The sequence below is a fragment of the Pomacea canaliculata genome, linkage group LG4 (genome assembly GCF_003073045.1).
Source record: "Pomacea canaliculata isolate SZHN2017 linkage group LG4, ASM307304v1, whole genome shotgun sequence".
In the NCBI taxonomy this organism is placed as follows: domain Eukaryota; kingdom Metazoa; phylum Mollusca; class Gastropoda; order Architaenioglossa; family Ampullariidae; genus Pomacea; species Pomacea canaliculata.
Window position 1 is genome coordinate 26,285,258 of NC_037593.1, and position 20,219 is coordinate 26,305,476.

Here is a 20,219-nt window from a genome sequence, read left to right on the forward strand (position 1 = left end):
GTCCTCAGGGTCTGGACCTCAGCCCCAACACCTCATCTCCATAAAGCGAACCAATGACAGAGCGAGTAGTGTTCACAAGTCCAGCCACTCTGTAGTCAGACGGACGAGCGTCGTACGGGGCGCCAAGAAATCATCCCAAGCTGAGCCTCACAACTTTTGACAAATCGCAGTCATTAATAAGTAATTTAGACTCTTGACAACAGCAACACAGCGCTGCATCATTCGTTGCATAAAAATGCATTCATTGTGCACGAGGAAAGGGATTCGAACTATTGTACTTTTTATTTATAGAGAAACCCAGCTCTTTTCTAACTCTTTTCTCTATTCCAAATTAAGCCATTTTTTAATTTGATTTTTTAAATGGTCATTTACATTTTCTTTGATTAGATTGGTTCTTTTTACACTGATGAATTCCCCTCTTTGTTCCCCAAGGCCATGTAGGTGCGTTGTTGCGGACACGTGTTGTCAGGACCGTGACAAGCGCTCCACAAGGAGAGTTCATAATTAACGTGCATCAAGAACTGCTCACTCCTTCCAACGTCTTAATCGACGAGTTATCTCCGTCTTGCTTGGCCCCGGGATATTCCCCTCCCACTCCTCCTCCCCAACAAAAAGTGTTTTCTGGGATGTCGGCATCAGGAATGACGTGGTTCGATTTTCGCTTTTCACGCGCGGTGCTCAACAGGTTCTCCAACGGCAAACGTGGGACGACAGAACAGAAAAGGCCTCACACCCAGCCCCTAGCCCACAGACAAGTGTCCTACAGTATCACCCTCCCTCCTCCCCCACCCTCCACTCACCACCACAAAAAAAAAAAGGAGAGAAGGCGAGCACGGCCCACGCAGTTAAAAATCGAATGGGCGTAACCCATGCTGAGCGTCTTCCCGTCAGCTGTTCCTACTCGGAACCCACAAGCAAAACGGAACCGCCGTCCTGCCAGCCAGCCAACCTACCAGACGGCCGGCACGTGCGCGCGCACACGTGAGGTCGATGAGGTTCGATTCCTATTAACGATGGTTGTACCTCGGTCGATCGGCAGCGAGGCTGCAATCCCGGGATGAGCAAGACTCACCAAAGCCTCGCAGTGCGCAGGTGCAAAGAAAGCGCGGGCCGAGTTCCTAGCAACCCTAGTTTTCGCTCAGCACCGGATTCTTGATCGCAATGGCGAGTGACCGGAAGAAACACTCGATGCCGACAAACGGCTGTTTACAAGGTTAGCTCCCCTGATTTCCCGGAGAGTTAACTGCCCTTGTCCTACGTTGTGAGGCTAGGTACAGGGGTGCTTATTATACACACAACAATTCCTTCCATCACCCACACCACCTTCATTTAGGAAGTTATCTTTGCGGCTGCCGGTCACACACACACCTATCGTATAGGTGGAAGTAACTCAAAGTTTACGAAAAAGAAATGACAGAGAGAAGGAGAAACTAGGTCCTCCATGATCTGAAAACCCTCCTAGCCTCCCTTAACACACACAGACACCCTTCTGCCTATCTATAACCGAGTCCACCTAATCCCGACTTTATATGATAATGTAACCGAGTCATTTTCTTTCCTTGAAGGCGCCACACACACACAGTTCTCTCTCTCTCTGGGAGCTGCGTTCACCGCCTGGCCAATTACTGGCTCACACAGTTTCGGATTCTGGCGCCATCTTGAGTCTAACAAGATTAGTCTCCCTTTCTATCCCCCTCTTCCTTCCTTTCCAATGCACTATCACACAATTCTGTTTTCAGCACGAAGATGGAGGATGTCAGAGGATTCCCCCCCACCCCCCCATCGTGCTGCAAGTGAGAAACGTGAGGCAACGCCATTGCGGCCAATCAGAAAAGAGGACACGCCGCCATTTTGATACTCATGCGCCTCGTCTTGCGACCTGCCAACGGATCACGTTTTCAATTTTACAGGAAATATCCTGTTTTCAAATCGTATCTGTACATCCTTTATTATGCTACCTGATTTTCAGCATAGTATGGTGGAGGGTAAGGGTTGTGGCAGTATAAAAAAAAATTTAAAAAGTCGACATCTTACTGAAAGGTACACAGACATCTTGTCTCGATACAGTGTCGCCTTAGCTAAGTTACATCGTCTAAACACTTATTCCTTTTAATTATGGGGCTGGTTGCACAAAGGAGATCAAGCAGCTCAAGGAACTGAAGCTGGACCCAAAGGGGACCTTACAAAAACCACGCAACAAGAAAAAGCTCTCATGGGATGAATGGATGCTAAGCCCAGCTGCTTCATCGCTTATTCACACGAGACATGAACTCCAACCTACTCAGTAAAATGCTTATATGCCTAACTGGACTTAATCACCAGAATGTCTTTATTCCGGACTGGATGCAATTACGGTTCCGTCTGGATGGACACAATTACTCGAGAGCTTCTCTAGAATGCTTGAATTTGCGAAGTCCATTCCGAACAAAAGCGCGCTGCATGCTTGGGAAGAAGCGAGGCGACATCGTAAACATGGTCGTGCTCTTCCCCCATTCCCTCCTCCTTCATTTGGAGGTATTCGCTGATGTCTCCTCCTAGACCGTTATTCCGATCATTTCACATCACAAGCTCGTTCCTCTCCGTCCCCACCACCACCACCCCTGCGTCACCAAATTGTTTAATTACTGGTCTCGGCTACTTACTGATCGATCCCAGACAGCGACGGGGCGGCAGCACATTTCTTTTTTATTTTTTTCCCTCTCTCCCTCAGCCGCCATCCTGAGGAGTCACGTGACAAAAGACCACGCATTCTGATTGGCTGCAGCGGGAGCCGCGTTCCTACTAAACGGCCAGCGGCCACCCGCAGTCGGTCATCCGTCTCCTCTTGTGCTGCCGGCGGGTTCCCCGGCTGTTGGTCCAGAATTGGCTATGTTAAAATGCTTCTCTCCCCTCGTTACCACTGACATTTCTGTAAACTTTCAACCAAAAATTAATTAGCAGACTGGACGTGTTGGCAGACGATCGATGGCACGGCGCGAGACGGAGGCGACAGAGACGTCAGTGAAACTTTCAGCAACGTGTGCGACAGACGTTGGAGGAACTGTTTGCACTGACCTAGTCCCAGCGGCACAGCACTCTTCTAACTTTTAACACTTTTAGGCCTTAAAAGCATTTAATCAAAACGATTTCATTAAAAGATTCTGAACACGGCGCTCAACACAATTTAAGAACATTGGCGATTTAAAAAAAAAACTGAAATCGTTTTCAATAAAACTGGTTAAACAGGAACTACGCTTCCGTCAGCACACATTAGGGTAAAAATGGCGGCTCCCATGGGAAAATCAGCGAAAGGACAGCTTGCATGCACAGCGGCAACAAAACAACTAAATGGATTGTTAACTTGTCAATTTAACAGACTAATAAATGACAAAGTTGTATGCATGAGCGATGGAGCAAGCTTGATGAGTACAGCGAGGTACGAACAGGGCGATGTGTAAACAACTCAGTATACGACGAGACAGGCCATCTCGACCACCACCACCAGCGACCTCTACGATGAGACGACTCGACCAATCCCAGACGACATTCTCTTTGCAGAACTACAAAGGAAATAATGCCCGAGAGCACATTATGCGCTAAAATATAGTTTGCGAATTAAAAAAAAGTTCATTTTGAATGTTCAGAGAATCAATAACAACAGGTTTTAAATCAGAAACGACCTGTGTTTTTGTCAGCAGTTGTTACGAGTGCTTCCGGGGTGAACAATTTGTTTCAAACTCTTTTAGCTAGTTTAAACCCGCTCTGAGTTGTTTTAAATAAAGAAACCATATGAAAAAAGTTTCTCAAGCGCTTTCGAAAACATCTAAATAACTTAAAAGCGATTTAAAATCTGCTTGTTTTTAAAGTTTTTTTTAAAATCCACTTAAAGTTTTAAAAACATGGCGAGCAACTGGGGCCTCATCTGCAGCTCGTTACTTCCTACTTGTTTTTGCGCGAACTTTTGAACTTTCGTAATCTCTCTTTTCTCTCTCGCGCATGCGCTTATGCATGCACGCAATAAAGGTAAATGGTAAGTTAGGGTGGATTTCACGGGGACAGCCACAATATCATTTAAATAGTTTATCGACTGAATTTATTTATCAGCACACGCACGCACCCAAACACACGGACCGACTTTTCTTCACACACCCCACCTCTAAACACACATACACACACACGTACAACATATTCTGGGCTGTAGGGTATGTTGAGATCAAAGAGAAGCTACTTTTAACGATCTCTTGTTCCAAGTCTTTCGTTATATTTGTGCTCTGTTCTTGGGTATATCAAAGGGAACTAACCCTGTGCATCGTCACCAGCGTAAAATATCCCCCGCCCCACCCTTCACCCCAACCACACTCCATCTCTTTAACATAACAGAATCGATGCTCCATGTCATCAAAGCAACTACTATATACTTGTGCGGCAAAAAGCCAATAAAAAACAAAAACCAGACCCAAACAAAAAAAAAAATAAAAGGGAGGGAAAAAAAAAACCTGGACAAAACAAACAGCAGCCCGTCCTTGGCCTTCAGGGAGTCGCCCTGAGCGCAGCTTCCTTGCTGTGACATTGTAGTTTATTTTTAGCATCTGCGACCAAACGACTTCTCTCTTTCCAGGAGATGTCCAGATAATTAACCAGCAGCACCAAGGTCTCCACTCCTCCTTTCATCCTCCCACCCTCAGTATCGAGTCTCACGTGCAGCTCGTCTTCATCCCCATTCAAGGCGCAGTGCAAGCATCGGGCACTACTTCGCATGAAATTAAACCGACTGTAAGGTATTATTTCTACCTGTTTCCACCTGTTTCGCTAATCACAGCGCCTTTCCTTTACCTCAATTATTTTATCGATGATGTCGCTTCTAAGCGCCGTTTCTTCGCATCTGTTTAACAGAGGATAGCACCTATTGGAGGTAATATCACGAAAGGGTGATAAATGGTTGGAAAGATGAACAAACATCAACCAATATTTCCGCCATGATACAAAAAAAAAAAAAACTCACAAAAATGAATCGGAGAAATGCTCACAGAAGTCTGCAGCAAAACCTCAATTATTTCGCTCCTGTTTCTGTCTCAGCCAGGGTTCGTCGCCAGAATTCACTTACCCAGTCTGTAGGCGGGCGCCATTGTAACGCAGTTTGCGACTAAAGGTGACAGTAAATTTCGGGGAAAACAACCTGATATTGGCTCGCCCAAGTCTCGCGTCAGTCGATACATTCCTCACGATGGCAAGAAGGGAGGACCGAGGTGGGAACTCTACCTCCTCTAACTAAATAAATATCTCCCCCACCTCCTAGTCTTGCTTTCTTGCACAAGCAGCAACGACACTTTCCTTCGCCATTTTATTGCAGTCTATCGATGGTCAAGGTATTCGCTGCTTTGTTCGATAATGAAGCTAACGGTTAAAGGAACAGAGGAAAGTACGAACTGTGCCTTGAGGGCGAGGTCGATGAAAGACACGAGGACGAGAAGATTCGGGGGGACTATGGTGAGAAGTGTGTTATTCTCGACACCTCGGCGATAAAACATCGGGACTGAGGTTTTCAGTTTGACATACCGACAAAGGTCTTTAGTTTAACATCTCAACAATAAACCATTGAAACAAACACATTCAGTTTGACAATTATTTTTCTGCAAAAACAGCTTTGAGTTTAGCGCAAACAAACAAAAGAGAAAAATATCAAAATTTCTGTGAGCGTGAAACACCTAATGCCAAAAACATATTATTTTAAAGGACAAGATGTCCATCGTAGGTAATTCAACATGTTTAGTGACTTTCTGAGCTGGATGCAATCTCGAATATATGACTACAGTTGACGTGTCAACCAGATGGACACAACCATGTTTTTAGATGATAAAATAACCGGTCAAAGTGCCGAAGATAGTGATTTGACAGCCACAGGATCGCAATGAGTTCTCGATCGGTGACAAAAAAGCACATCAGAACATCAGAGGCCGTAGAAGATATTCAATGATCAGGACTCAGTCGGTTCGAGTAAGTCAAAAAAAAAATTAATAAATAAATTGTAAAAGCCGTAATAAAAGCACGAAGCGCGATATGATTTCGTCAAATCTTTTGAACAGAAAGAATTTTCTATAATTTTTTTAATGGATATGTGTGAATGTGAATGTGCTTGGTGGGTGGGTGCAAAGGATTTATTAACGGGGAAAAATTCTTAATCGAAATTTAATAAAACTTTGGTAAAAACTGTCGTCCTGCTTTTATTTTAACAGCCTCTATTATTTGACTTGCACTGTTAGCCAATGGTGGCTTTGCAGAAAATGGCCAAGAAGGTTATTCAGTCTCCAAAAATTATGCCTTCCCTGTTCTCTCAGTGAAGATAAACAGTTACTGTGGCTGGATGCCAGCGTTCCCAAGAAGTTTCAGTTTTCTTATACTCTGAAGACTCATCATTCCAAACATAGACATTGGATCTGGCAGTCGACGTAACTAACCTCACGTACAGCCGTCTGGATACAGGCACACTGCAGAATGCAAGGAAATGAGCAAGCAGATGTTCGAGTTGGGGAAGTGCTTAAAGATGCAATTCTAGAAAAAAGGAATGAAAAGAATACATCGATCTTAAGTTTGTTGGAAATTATTTTTCGAAAAGTGCTTAGCTGTGACCGGTCACGCAGAATGTGAATCTCGTGTACTCATTTATTTCAAAACCATCGTCATCATCCTGAATGATAAATATGCAGAGAGTAGTTTATAAAATCACCGCCACTAAATAAAACTTATTAGTTAAAGGCTGCGAACCAAGAAAAACCTTTTAACTACCGTACGTCTTTAAAAAAAAAGCCGACAGCAGTCACTCAGCGAAAGCTGTAAAATACAGGTTGGATAAGAAAGCCACCGCCAACTAGTGTTTTAAAAGGAGGTTTAATTTGCGCCTGCGGCAGTTTGCTTTTTGGAGAGTGAAGTAGGTCAGCAATGGTTGTCAGTTTACAGACCTTCAGGTCAACCTTTCACGGTCAGCTCCTCCTCTCTTTTCGTCTCCACTCCCTCACACGCGTGCACACACACACATACTCGCAAGCCATGCTGAGAAAAGTGGCACCTGACCCTTGTCCGTTAAAAGAATAATCATACCCCTACCCTTTCCCCTCCCCAACCTATCCACTTTCTGTTTCTGGGTATTGATCTCTTTCTGTTGCAGAACCTTCGCGGGAGGAGAGCTCGTCGAGGGCTGGAAAAAAAGACGCATGGGGTGGAGAAAGGGGGAGGAAAGCTGACAAGGCCCTAGACTCCGTCCCTTTCTCTCTCAAAACTCCACAGATGCCACTGCTTACACGCCAGCAGGCAAGTTCACCGACATGGGACCAAGAACGCCAATCAAACCCTTACGGGAAGAATAAGGGAAGAGGGGACATTCTTTTATGAAAGAAACGGAAAAAGGGAGAAGAATACATCAAAAGCCCTGCAACCGCCAGTCAAACAACTTATGAAGCCCGCGGAGTTGGCTTTAATCTCTCTTTAGTTGACTTCTACGTGGGCTTACAAGGCGGCTGCTGTCTCACGCTTCTTTTTGCAGGAAGCAAATGATAGTTCGTGGGTGAGATAATCCTAAGTAGGGGGGAGAGGGGGCGAGAAAAGGAGAAAAGGGGGGGGGGAAGAGATCAATAAACAAGCTGACGTCATAAGAAGGCTAGCCGAGGGAAATCCTCCTGCTATCGAGATACCCTGGCACTGTTTTACATGGCAGCAGAGTGCTTGTGTGCAGATAGCTAACCGGAAGCCAAGTTCAAAAACGCGGCAAATCGCGCTTCCTTTCACACACCGACACAGGAAAGAGGACAGAGCGGGAGGCAGGGAGGCATCGCACGTTTTCTTACAACCGTTGCTGGAAGTCTCGGATAAAGTCTTCTGAAGACAGCGGTTTTTACATACTTGAACTGGGATATCTGGGATAAAATACTCTCAGAACACCATTCTCCTACATGTATCGTCGGATCCCTAAGTTGCTAAGATCCCGTTTTTCTACAGGAATCGTCGGATGCAAAGGACCACGTTCTCTAGCGACCTCGCTTCCCTTCGGGCAATAAAGGAGGTCTGAGATGCTTTTTCGTTAAAGATGTAGCTTTCCTACAAGCCGTGACAGATGTCTAGGAAATCGCTCTCTAAGAGAAAAATGTGTTGAACCTGACCCCTGTTAATACTGTCCACACTTTTCTTCAAGAAAGAACAATGTTCCTGGAAACAGTGTCACTGCTATACTGTATATTTCATGATCAGAACTTTCTCCAGGGTTCGTAATACTTCTCACTCCCACCACCACCACACCACAACCACCACCAGGCTAAGGAGTCTTTGCTGGCTTCCTGGTCCGTCCAAGAACGGTCCATACATCGCACCTTATTGTTCATTGACAATCGCGCAGCCGATGTCAGCAACGACAACTCCTCCGCTCACGTAATGGAGGTGCGTAACACGACTGACGCGAGCAGACAACCTCAGACTGGCTTGTCTCCCTTTGTCTCGCCACGACCTCTAATTTCCCGAGGCGTCGCCGCCTGTACACCGAGCGCCGGATGCCGTCTCAAGCGAGAACACCAAAGGTTCCGCGCGAGCTGTGATGACACGAAGAATTCAGCAAAGCAGCTCTCACAACACTCCGGTAATCAATATTTATACTCATGCCCCACCCAACCCCTGTTTATTTGACCTCCACGACACCACCACCACCTCACTCTGCTCCCTTTTTGAAACTTGCAGAACAGAAGGAACTTTCTAGTAGAGGCCATCGTCTGGGTCACAGAACCAGAGGCTGGAATGTATGACATGGTGTGTCCCTTGCTTTTAGCCAAGTTAGGTCACGTATTCCTTACATCCTTCCCATCTTGTGCCAAAACTCCCTCTGCAGCTTCAGTCACGCACCCGTTAGTTGGATTTACATCGAGAAAACACCGAAATGTCTGCTTAAAGAACAGCTGTCAGGGAGTGCGGCTGCCTACAAAGGACGGGCAGATGTTTACAAGACATTGCCAGTCGTGGTAAACACACGAGGGACCGGCAGCAGGTGTTGTGAGCGAATCTTTCTAATTGCACGAGGGATGTCAGACTCTGTGCAGCTTCCCCACATTAACCACAGAAAGGCGGGTCCAGACTTGCACAGTCTGAGGCGAAGGGTCCACATGCACAGCAAGGTGCTAGCTGGATGGCTAGCCATTCGGTCAGCTAAATGACTTGTAGATAAATAAACAGTTTAGCTGACTGCCATGTGACTTTGCGTCATGTTCCAACAGTCTAAACTTTGCTAAAACTTGAAAAGGGCAAGGAACTTTCGGCTCCTTGACAAGTCCCACGACACTCCTGACGACGGCCTATAGCCGCCCCTGCTGCTATGGCGACTGCACGCACGGCGCCATCTTAACGACGCGCACGACAGGTATGCGAACAGCGAAGACCAAATAAGTTGAAGTTGGCTGGCTTGTGCAGACGAAGTGGCCGGCAGGCAGAGGGCCTCTAGGGTATGGGGGATTTCGAGGTGGGTAGGAGGTAAGGGATGATGCGAGAGGAAGCGTCTCCGCTGGGAAATCTCTGGACTGTTCGCATTCATCGTCCATCGCCCGGCCATTCGATTACGTGTCCGACGCGACCCCAGCGCAGCTTCATCCCCTCCTCGCATCCACCATTCCTATTTTTTTTCTCCTTCCCCTTGTCACGTGACCTGAGAGCCACTGTGCAGCACGAACCTCTGCGCTTCATTACCGCTGCCTTCCGACAGAACCTCCGCTCCCAGTTTCTGCCCCTTCCCTCCCTTCGTCTCTGTCTCTCTCCGTGCATCTCCCTCCTTAGTCTAGTGAACGCGCGCTGTTGTGCTGTGCTGCTTGCAGGACCAACTTCCGCTCAGTCATGTGACCCGTAGCTCTGAAGCCGAAGGTGAGGGCGATACTCTCCTCGCTATCGCTAGAACCACTCGGCCTCCTCTTCCTCATGTGAAGATGGCAGCGGCTCCATACTACAATGGCCAGACGCTGCTTCGTGCCGCGCGTGTCTTCTGTTGCTTTGGTTACAAAGATGGACCTCGTAATGAAACAAGTCAGATGTTCCGCTGGCAATCATCTTAAACATGAAATAGGATTTTGTCAGGAATGGAAGGCTGCTTCCTCAGTCAATACCTCTGAGGGTTTCTTCTCTTATCAAAGTATGTCCGGCGTGCCTGTAGTTTTCGATTCAGTCGTGAAAAATTCGGCAGATTTTTTCCTTGCTTTGTTTGGCTGGTTATCACATTACTACTTTTTTTGTTTGTTTTCTACTCATCTGCAACTTCAAAAATACCGTTTAACCTCTTCAACAAAATCAACTGAAGCACAGGAAACTGGCATAGACAAAATTCAAAGAAGGAAAAATAAACTCAAACTAGACAAAGAAAAAAAAAAAGAAAGAAGGAAATTAAAACAATGAAAGAAAATGTCGTGGCACAGACCTCAGGAAATCTGCGTGATCACGATGATACAGAACAGGCACTCTCAGAAAAAAAAAAAGGAAATGAAACGCAGGCGATCTGCCATCTCTGAGTAGTTGCCTAGCAACCACGTGCCTCGACGTCCCTCTCGCAACCGTTGCCTGCCCTGCAGATACACATCACATCGCTAATGCATCTCTAGACGCTGAGAGTCGCCGCTAGATATATATCCCCGTAACTGCCGCATCTCCAGACGGCTCAACTTGGCGCTTGATAAATATCCCCATAACTACTGCATCTCCAGACGGCGGCTCAGCCTTTTGTGCTTTAATAAATATTCCCACAACGGCTGCATCTCCAGAGGGTCGCTCTGTGCCCGCTGCCTATGGCAGCTAATCACCGTAGGGTTCAGCACGGGCCGTAATTGAACCAGCTCGGAATGTTTGCTTACCTCCCCTCAGAAAGCCACAGCAGCTGGGGAGGGGCACGTGAGAGAGTGAAGAACGACAAAGTTAGAGCTGAGCTGTGTTAGTGATTTATGCTCACGGGCACAGGCGCCCTGCAAAGTGTCATCGTTAGGGGGATGTTCCTCAATCTGCCGACACACAGTCCGAAGAATGGCCTGCCATCGGAGACTCGCCCGAGTGCACTACCTGTCCAAATGATCATCTCTGTTTAGGTACGCAGCACCCTGGGTTGTGGTTACAAACCAGAGGTATTCCAGTAATCCTGGGTTTGTGAAAAATCAGACCTACCTCTCCTTCTACCGTCTGTGCGTCCCCCTCCCCCTTGACAACTCGGGTACTCACTTCTGCTTTGAATCTACTGGGTGGTTTCAGGTTAGGAAGGAGTTATCAAACTACAGGTCGGAACAGGCTTCGAATATTGCTACCGTATTCCACAGTCATGCGCACTAACCACCAAGTCACGGAGACTCATCTTATGCACGCACGTGCACACACATGCAGAAAGAAGGAAAGCGGATGTGGGGGGGGGGGAGAACGAGAGAGAAGCACGATGTAGACAGTCACGCCGACAGGACACTGGGTCGTGCGCTGCTGGAGGTTTTGTCCACCAGATGCAACGGTCTGGCTTTGTCAAGTTATCTCGGGAATGATGAATAAGCACTTCCGGTACCCGCTCTGCAACAAAAGCCCAGCCACCGGCTCCAGACAAGGGTCTACGGGTGGTCAGAAATAACCGCCGGGTATTATCCGGTGTCCTTCCTTCAATGATGTCCCTAAATGCACTGCTGTGCGCAGGCTCCAGCCATGATGCAGCTTTACAGTCTCGGCCTATTTTGAGATGGAACATCACACGTGTATCTTGGCCGTTTCAATTAACCGTTAACCACTTCTCCGCCCTGGTCTTTGAACTCGATCTGCCCTGCGGGTCCTCCTCCCCTCACGAGGCCGTCACCGATCCGCAGTAAGACTGAAACCAAACTCTTTTGCACTTCCCTCAAACCCCAGCCCTACACCACCACCAAAGAACCATAACTCGCCCTGAGCGGATTACTTACCTCGCCTGAGACACAAGACCAATAGTAAAATGTTTTTTCAAGTTTTCCTCTTTTCTCCGACGGACACCAAGCGTCACATCGCAGACTCCCAGCGGACTAAGGAGCTTTGTCTTGCATAATAAACATATAAACAGAAAAAAATAAACAAATAGTAAAGTTCACTAAGGAAAAGCCAAAGTTATCCCGATGTATGGCCTAACACGATATTTAACTCCCTTGCTTCAAATTGCTGATGGAGGTGCATGTGCGCTAGCTTGGCCAGAACTGAAAAAAAATATAGAGAAGGCACCGAGGACTTACCTTCAAGTAGTACACCAGTAGTTCGTTTAGGGAGGGGTCGGCATTCAGGTTGACCAGGTAAGGGCGCGTATTATCTAGACGAATACCCGACGACTGAACGGATATACCCATCTGCTCCAAGGCCTTGTGGCGCTCCTGTTGAAATAAAAGTTAGGGAACCGACTGCGGTAACATGCTGTAATGAATATGGTAATGAGTTGTAATGATTATAGTAAATGTGCCAGACTGATTACGGTAGTTTAATAATGAAGGTAATGGAATGGAATGATGGTAGCGTGCTCTACTGATCATGGTAATGGAATGTAATGATTTTAAGGTGTCACGAAGCTACCATCGTTAAGACCAGACGTTAATGTGTTATGTTAATGTCTATTTATAAGAGTCCGACCGGTGTAATAAAAGTGTGGAGACAGGTGCGTGACACAGGAAGTGGGTCAGCTGCACCTACCTGGTGGATGCGCTCGGTCTCCATTAGCTTCTCTTCCCATGTCTTGCTCATCTCCTTCACCAGTTTCTCCGACTCGACCAGTCGCTCCTGCAGGTCAGGGGCTTTCATGCTCTGCAAACCAAACCACGCACGCACTGTGCAGGTACGATCTGTGACATGAGGAATGTCTGTACAAGCTGTTAACTGGACAGAGCAACCCGTCACATAAAACTTCGCAAATCCACCACTGCTCTAAATAATGCAAAGACAATGAACTAAATCACCCAATAAATAAATTTATCACTCATTTTGTTGACAGCAAGTGAAAGGTCAGCAAAAGTCATCGGGGTCATCCGCTCGCTTCACCGACTGACCTGCGCCTCGGACAGCTGCTGACGGAGCGTCTCAACCTCCTCGCGCAGCTCGCGGATGATGCGGGCGTTGGGGTCCTCGTTGATGACGGCGTGGTTGACGATGCGTTTGGCGCGGTCGGCGTAGCGCAAGGTGGACAGCGTCTCCTCGTAGTTGTCTGCCGCTGGGCTGATGGTGGCCACCATCACCGTCTTGCTGTTCCCGCCCAGGTTATCCTGCCACCACACCACACAGCAACAGCAGCAGCATCAGCAGCACGGCAAAAGGCTTACGACATACCGCACTCACACACCACACTTCAATAATTGTTAAAAAAAAAAAAAATAATCCGGCATTTTCCAATATCCGAATTCCAATCTCCATAACCCAAAGTGTCATTTTTACTTCTAGAAAGAACAGAGCCTGGGTGGGTGGAAGGGTGTGAGAAGTTGTGATCAAAGAGGGAGAGTGGTGCAGTGGAAGGGAGGCGATGTTTATAAGGACAGGCAGGTCTGCATTTATGAGTTGCTCTATTGATCGGTTTTTGTGAAGAGAACAAGATGATGAGGATGAGGATGATGATGCCTGCTCAGACTCGCTTGCTGTGGACTAGGCTGTGGTTCACCGACCTGATTAAAAGTGCGATAAAGATGTAAAACAGAGGTATGAATTTTCATGTTCACCCACACAATCGGCATCACGTGGGAAGGAGTGCAATTTCCAAATGTGATCAAACCATCACAAAGCTCGGTTTCACTCTGTCATTAGGCGCAAGGGACTAGGGTCAATGTTCTCACCCATTCCACCTAAACCAAAGCCACTTCGCTAGAAAATAACCACGTGCAATAATCGTTAGGCTAAATGTCGCTGGTTGGGAGGGATGTTAAAGGAAGGCCCGCAAGAGGGCGGGAAACGAAAGAGGAGGGACAAAAGCATAACCTGCTTCGGGTGGCATGAAATGGCTTTGGCAAAACAGTCAGCTTTTACAGAGACTAAAATAAAGTAATAAAAATTAATGGGATTGTTTTCCCTAGAAATGTATCGGAAAGTTTCCGGTCTTGTTTGTCCTGCCGGCATCGTAAACAACAAAAGAGAATGCGTTTGAAAAAGTCAACATTTGTATATGAACAACAAAAGGCGAACTGTATAAATTACCCCAAAAATATGGAAATTACAAATATGGAAATCTGTGTTTAACAAAAAAATTAATCATTAAAATGTGGATCTGCTCATTCTCATAGATTTTTATCCCTCAACACGCACACAGGAGAGAATCAATGTAAACTATGTGGAACATGAGAACATGTAAATACATGCACTCTAAAGACCACTCCGGGGTAAAGTGGAGTTCATACACGCACACGCGTTCACACAGTCACATATAATGATGATCATCATCACCACCAAACGAATCAAGTACATGGGATGGGAGGAGAGGCGATGCTGCCTACCTTTAGAAGCCATGTGAGAACGGAGTCGCGATACGGCACAAACTTGCCTCCCTTCTTGCTCGGACCTGACGACTGATCTGCCAGGGCCGAGATGACCAGCCCTAGTGTCGTTAACGACCTGCACATGGACACACAGAGGGAAACATTTGACTGAAGGGAAGCAGCCATTCACATAACGGTGTCAAATAGCGACCCCCTGTCCACCCGTTTCACGTTAATTTCAGGAAGACATGTTATGCCAGGAATGATAAAACGAGCCATAAATGGCAGATGCATGTTAATATAATGATCATAAACGTAATATCAATTTACTGTAGATAAATTACCTCATATTTATTTATTGCAGATATTTTAAAACACTACGAATTATTTAATCTCATTAGACTGCCAATGCATTGATAAAAGTATTAACACATGTCGCTATGTAAGAATGTGTACACACACGCACGTACACGTACACATACACGTACGCGCGCGCACACACGCATACACGCTCACACAAAGCCACGAAGCACTTATGGCTAAAGGGAAGTAGCTATTCACATTCACATGGTAATGGCAACAGAATTACGTCCCCTATCTAGGAGCCGTTTATGTTACATTTTCAGACAAACACCACGATAAGCGAGTCATAAATGTCTCTACCAAAGCATTATCTTTCTTTGAAGAGCGTATCAATATAACGTTCATAAACTTCATATGCCCTTACTAAAAAAAAAATTACTACATTTTTACTACGATTTACGGTAGAAATAATTATTTTCATATCTATTTATTGTGGGCACATTATTTCATCTCACGATATTGCTAGCGCTTTGGTAAATATCGTTGTTAGGTCGTTATGCACGTATTTGCAGTTCACTACAAACACACACACGAGAGATAGGGTGGAAGGGAGACAGGAGAGAAAGAGAGACAGGAGAGAGAAAGAAAGGAGAAAAAAGAGAGGAGAGAAAAAGGAGAGAAAGCGAAGAGAAAAAAAGAGAGGTAAATCTTACTTGTTGATGTTGCTGCCCTCTTTGAGGCGTTCACCCACGGCGCCAGTTTTTTGGGCGCGCTCGCTGCCAGCCAGGTCTACAAGACTGAGCTTGCTCACCTTCTCCCCCGACACCTGCAATACACAAACCACAAGCAAACGACACATTAGAAATGATGTACACGAGACACAAACCAGATTTCTCAAACACTGATGTCCCATACAGTTGATACAAAAGACAACAGGCATTTTCTTTCCGCCGACGTGCTATATTTTATTACAACCGACTTAAGAAACAAAAGCTGACATTAGCATTACCTCAACATAGAATGCTAATGAAATTTGTGTTTTTACGAGAAACAAAGTGTGACATTTTAAAATGATTGCTTTTGTTTCGGCAATTCATTTCACATGCAGAACATGTATAACAAAGAGACCACATCAAAACCAGATGAGGTCTACACTACAAGTTGTGGTGAAGGTTACAAGCATGCATAATTCCCCGAAATCGTCCACAGACTCCAACAATAAAATGTTGCAGCGAAGATGCAAGGTAGACAACCCCGTGCTGAAGTTCAATACAAGAGTTATTTCTCTTTGTACTGTGAACCAGCTTCACGTCGCTGATGTTCGCTGCCAAACATACTGAATATTTATTCCATTAATTTTTTTAAGCAGGCATCTACACTGCATAACTATAACCTAGCCTTGGTGACGACTAAATAAATGGTGGTTGTGAAAAAAAGTGTGATGGGAAGTGGAGGCCAGTGGTTTTTTTTTTCCTTGAGATTACCCCAGCCCGCACTCATTGCCTCGCCTTACCGTTAAAGTCAAACATGGACACATGTGTATGGTGCTTTGATTTTTTTTTTTTAAATTCACGGACAGCTAATGGTACAAGAACAAATAACAGCTCGTTTTAAAGCTGAATCATTTTTTCATAAGTTACTTTCCTTGTTTTTTACGACAGGACATGCAGTCTTTTTCAAATGTAAGTTCTTTGTGATTTAGTGAGCAATACGCAGGTTAATGTTCTTCTTGTTTTCTGTCAGTTTCGTCGGCAAAATCAACCGAATTACTGAGTTTGATGTTATTTTCCTGATTCTGGACAACATGCATTCACGTTAGGATGAAAAGTGTTTACTTGTGTGTATTATTTAATGGAACTTTTTACACTGATACCAAATTTTCACAGTGGCTCTTCTTCCGAAATACGAATATTAAAAGCATTTACGGGCATGCTAATATGTGTGAATTTTCTATTTTAAAAATATCGTACCAAAAACAGTTCATTATTGCTAAATGTGATATTTAAAACTTATTCAAAATTATAGTTTTGTGACATGCAGCTATTTTTGTATGATTTTTTTTAAAAATAGAAATCCTGTCTGAAAGGGATGTGATTGCAATGTTAACATAAACACCAGAACATAAAGTGGTGCGTATAAACACCAGAAACATAAGAACGATGCTTCATCTAACTATGACTCATATGCTTCCATCTAAAGGTGAGATGAGTGTAGGAGGGAGTAATCACACAGAGCTCTATCCACTAGCAATCGATCACTCTGACGGAAAGAGTGGCGCCATCTATGTGACCAGTCAGGTGTATTAACTGAAGACAATGGACAGGGGCTTGGCGATGAATAGACAGCCATCATAGCTACAATGGAAACATCCATCCACCACCCCTCATCTTCACCAAACTACCCCCACTCCTAACCTAACATTTCTTGTCCGCTTCATACAACCCATCCCCATCCTACCCCCCGTCACACACTTATTTCCCTTCGTGTCAGTCGGATCATCGCACTTCATCTCATATCATCAGCGATGACAAATGAGAGTGACAGCCAGGTACTATCCCACCAGGGGGCGCCAGCTACGTCTGGAGACTACATGCTTGTCTGTCTCTTTTCGTGGCCAGCTGCCCACCGCACAGAGCTGATCCCGTCTGGTGCCTTTCCGAGCAGATCGCTTCAAGTCCACGTCACTACAGCCCTGAGGCCGGCAGTTCCAGCTGCATACAGCTGTGCGTCAGAACAGCGTCATCGTCGCCAGCACGAGGGACAGTTAACGCCGTTGTCGTTGGGACGAGACAGTGTCACTGTAATCAGGACACATTGTGGGACTATTTATCTGTCGTCGCACTGACACGGACCGCAACGGATGTGAAAGGTTATCTGAGATTTCGATCTCACCTGGAGAACGTCAGACACCTATGCTCTTTGTCTTGGAGAACGTCAGATATCATCTGACCTTTTTCACTCTTGTATCAGACAAGCCTGTCTGCCTCTTCTGTACGTCAAGCATCATCTTCAGGCCAGATTCTTTGCTCAGGTGGAGGAGAACGTCAGACATCTTGCGCCTGTTCTACTAGTCTCAGAGGTCAGATAACTTTCTCACCTCTTTCTCCCTCGTCACTTCGAACTTCACTGGGATGCGTGGCTGTGAAGGTCTGCTGCTGGCCATGGCGACTGGCATCTTGCTGGTGTGCGAAAGAACAGTCGTAACTGAGCCACGACACGGTGAGTTAACATTCACTTCTCTCAACACTCTTCCCTCGGACCACGTATTTTGAAAGTAGATAGTGCTAACTGACAATGTGCTTTTAAAGTAATTTCACTCAGTTACTCCATATTGATGAACAATTATGGCAACATTTAAGTTATTTATTAAATGTCTTTGCTCTCTCCTCTTCGCCATCTCTCTTCTTAACCTCGCTGAACACTCTGTACAAAATCCACCATTTTACATATATCTCATGCTAGTCCTGGCTAACGATGTTGCAACAGATAACACCATATCACGACACGCAAGGTCTGCCATCACTACGCCCTCCCTTCCGCTGGAGGACATTCAGCTCGTCACAGGCGGTAACCTCCAGGCGCAGACTCCTGGACAAAGCAGGTCTGCACACTCCGAGGACACGGAGGACTCAGCCAAACGACGCAACGCTACTGCAAGTGATGAGCAAGCTGGTCTGAAAGGTACTGAAGAGACCGAAGCCGGGAAAGCGGAGGGACCGAAAGAAGGCGAGAGGAGTGAGGAGACGAAGGAATGTAAAGGTCATGGCTGCACCGAGGGACCTAAACAACACGAAGCAAAAGAAGGCGCGTGCGGGGCGGGATGCCGAGGTCAGGAAGAGGAAAGTGAGAAAGAAGAGGGCGAGGCCGGCGAGAAGGAGACAGGCAACGAGGCACTGGAGGAGCAGATCGAGGACTTGATGGAGCAGTACATGCTGCGAGGCCAAAACGATTCTCTAGCGCAGCTCATGACCATGTACCCGGGCCTCAACATGTCCGCCATCCTAGCCGACGCTAAGGCGAACGGCGAGGAAGACGAGGTAGAGGGGTCTGAGCATATGGGCCGCGGAGTCCACCCGCACGGACCCTTGCTGCAAGGTCTGGCCACGCAAAGCCTGGCGCCAAATGGCTACGGCGACTACGTCATCATTACCCACCACGACCCCACGCCACCAGCCTCTGAAGCAGCGACACCCGACATCATCCGCCACCACACCGTGCCTCCGACAGACCACGCCCCGCGTCTGACAGACATTGCCCCAACACCGGTGCAGCACCAGCACTCCCCCCAAACAGAAGGCGGCGCGGCACAGCTAGTGGCGGACAGAGGCAGCGCGCCCAGCGGCGGTCTCCATGGAAACCAGGGTGAGCCATCACCTGGCACCGTGGGGCTGACGACCAGCGGGACGGTCGGGGTGGTGCTGGGCACCGTGGTGCTCAGCTGGCTGCTGGTGGGGCCGGGGCTGTGTCTGGCCTGGCGCTGGGGCCAGCGGCGACAGGAGAGGAAGAAGATTTGCCTGCAACGCGCGCAGACCGGCTCGGTGGACGAGGGCATCCTAGAGGCCATGGTCAGCAGCGAGCTCGGCCGCAGAGACAGGCGTCAGACTAGCGAGGACGTGCAGAAGGCCATGACCCAAGACCCTCAAGTGCTGCAGTCTTTTCCAACCCCTGAGTCCCATGTAGTTTAGGGCCGTGCTTTAGTCTGCAGAACACGTAGAGCTACGAGCTCAAGGGAAGAAAGTTGACGGTAACGTGAAAACGAATAAATGATTTTGATGAGAATACATTTTTCTCCATCATCTTAGAATTATCTGTTGTACGCGGGTGTTGCTGTTTTGTTTTGCTTTATATTTTTCTTAAATCACAGTATTGAATTTTATTTAGTCCTTCCTTTTACACTCGAGCTGAGCAAAACTCTAAAACCAAACATCACTTCATCTGTCCTCTGGTTTTGTGATCTGTTATTTTGATGTCTGCTGTTCATTGTCACATCAACCAAGGTAACTATAAGGTTGAGAGTTTAAACTGTAAGCGTAGCCGTATTGTCAATAATATGTTTGTTGTACCTCTGTGAAACTGTCTTGCAGGCTACAACAAAGCGCGTGCAAGGTTTATTTCCAGGATGAGTAACGATGACACTAAAATAAACAAACTGACATGTTCCGACTCTGTGAGTAATATATGTATGTATAACACGGGTCTCCTTGCGGATGCATATGCGTCTTCGCAGGCCCTTGACATCCATACTTTCATCAACACGATCGTTTTCCTGGTTACCCTCCTGACGTCACCGACAGCCCGTACTATGCTGTCTTATGTTCTAAGTGGCGCGTGCACATACACACAAAGTAAGAAGTGCGTTAATAGCGTGACGTCATGGCTTGAAAGCCCCATTCGTCAAACGTGACAGTTTCGTGACAGTTTTCTGCCAGGTAACGTCACCTGGCGTCAACTCTCTTGACGACTGAACGTTCATCCCATTGCCAACCCACAAGC

The 20,219-nt window shown here is 46.5% G+C and overlaps 2 protein-coding genes across 14 annotated transcripts in view; one reads left to right on the forward strand and one right to left on the reverse strand.

The window, feature by feature from the left end:
* Positions 1-20,219, reverse strand: part of LOC112562789 (kinesin-like protein KIF13A) — a 153,089-nt gene that overhangs the window by 52,957 nt on the left and 79,913 nt on the right. For all 13 annotated transcript variants that reach the window (XR_003098927.1, XR_003098928.1, XR_003098926.1 and 10 more), the window contains exons 9-13: positions 15,440-15,552; positions 14,442-14,559; positions 13,014-13,226; positions 12,661-12,771; positions 12,213-12,347 (exon numbers count right to left, since the gene is read on the reverse strand). Coding sequence is in view for 10 of the 13 variants with exons in the window: in XM_025236277.1 (XP_025092062.1) it covers positions 12,213-12,347; positions 12,661-12,771; positions 13,014-13,226; positions 14,442-14,559; positions 15,440-15,552 (690 nt within the window). In the remaining 3 variants the exon portion in view is untranslated. The remainder of the gene's footprint in view (positions 1-12,212; positions 12,348-12,660; positions 12,772-13,013; positions 13,227-14,441; positions 14,560-15,439; positions 15,553-20,219) is intronic.
* On the forward strand, positions 16,931-19,969 carry LOC112562795. The gene is made up of 2 exons (XM_025236291.1): positions 16,931-17,945; positions 18,213-19,969. The coding sequence occupies exons 1-2, from the start codon at positions 17,858-17,860 to the stop codon at positions 19,409-19,411; spliced, it is 1,287 nt and encodes a 428-aa protein (XP_025092076.1). The 5' UTR covers positions 16,931-17,857; the 3' UTR covers positions 19,412-19,969.

Coding starts and splice junctions, on each gene's coding strand:
- LOC112562795 (XM_025236291.1), top strand. CDS start 17,858: ATGCGTGGCTGTGAAGGTCTGCTGCTGGCCATGGCGACTGGCATCTTG. Junction 17,946..18,212: donor CGTAACTGAGCCACGACACG/GTGAGTTAACAT, acceptor ATGTTGCAACAG/ATAACACCATATCACGACAC.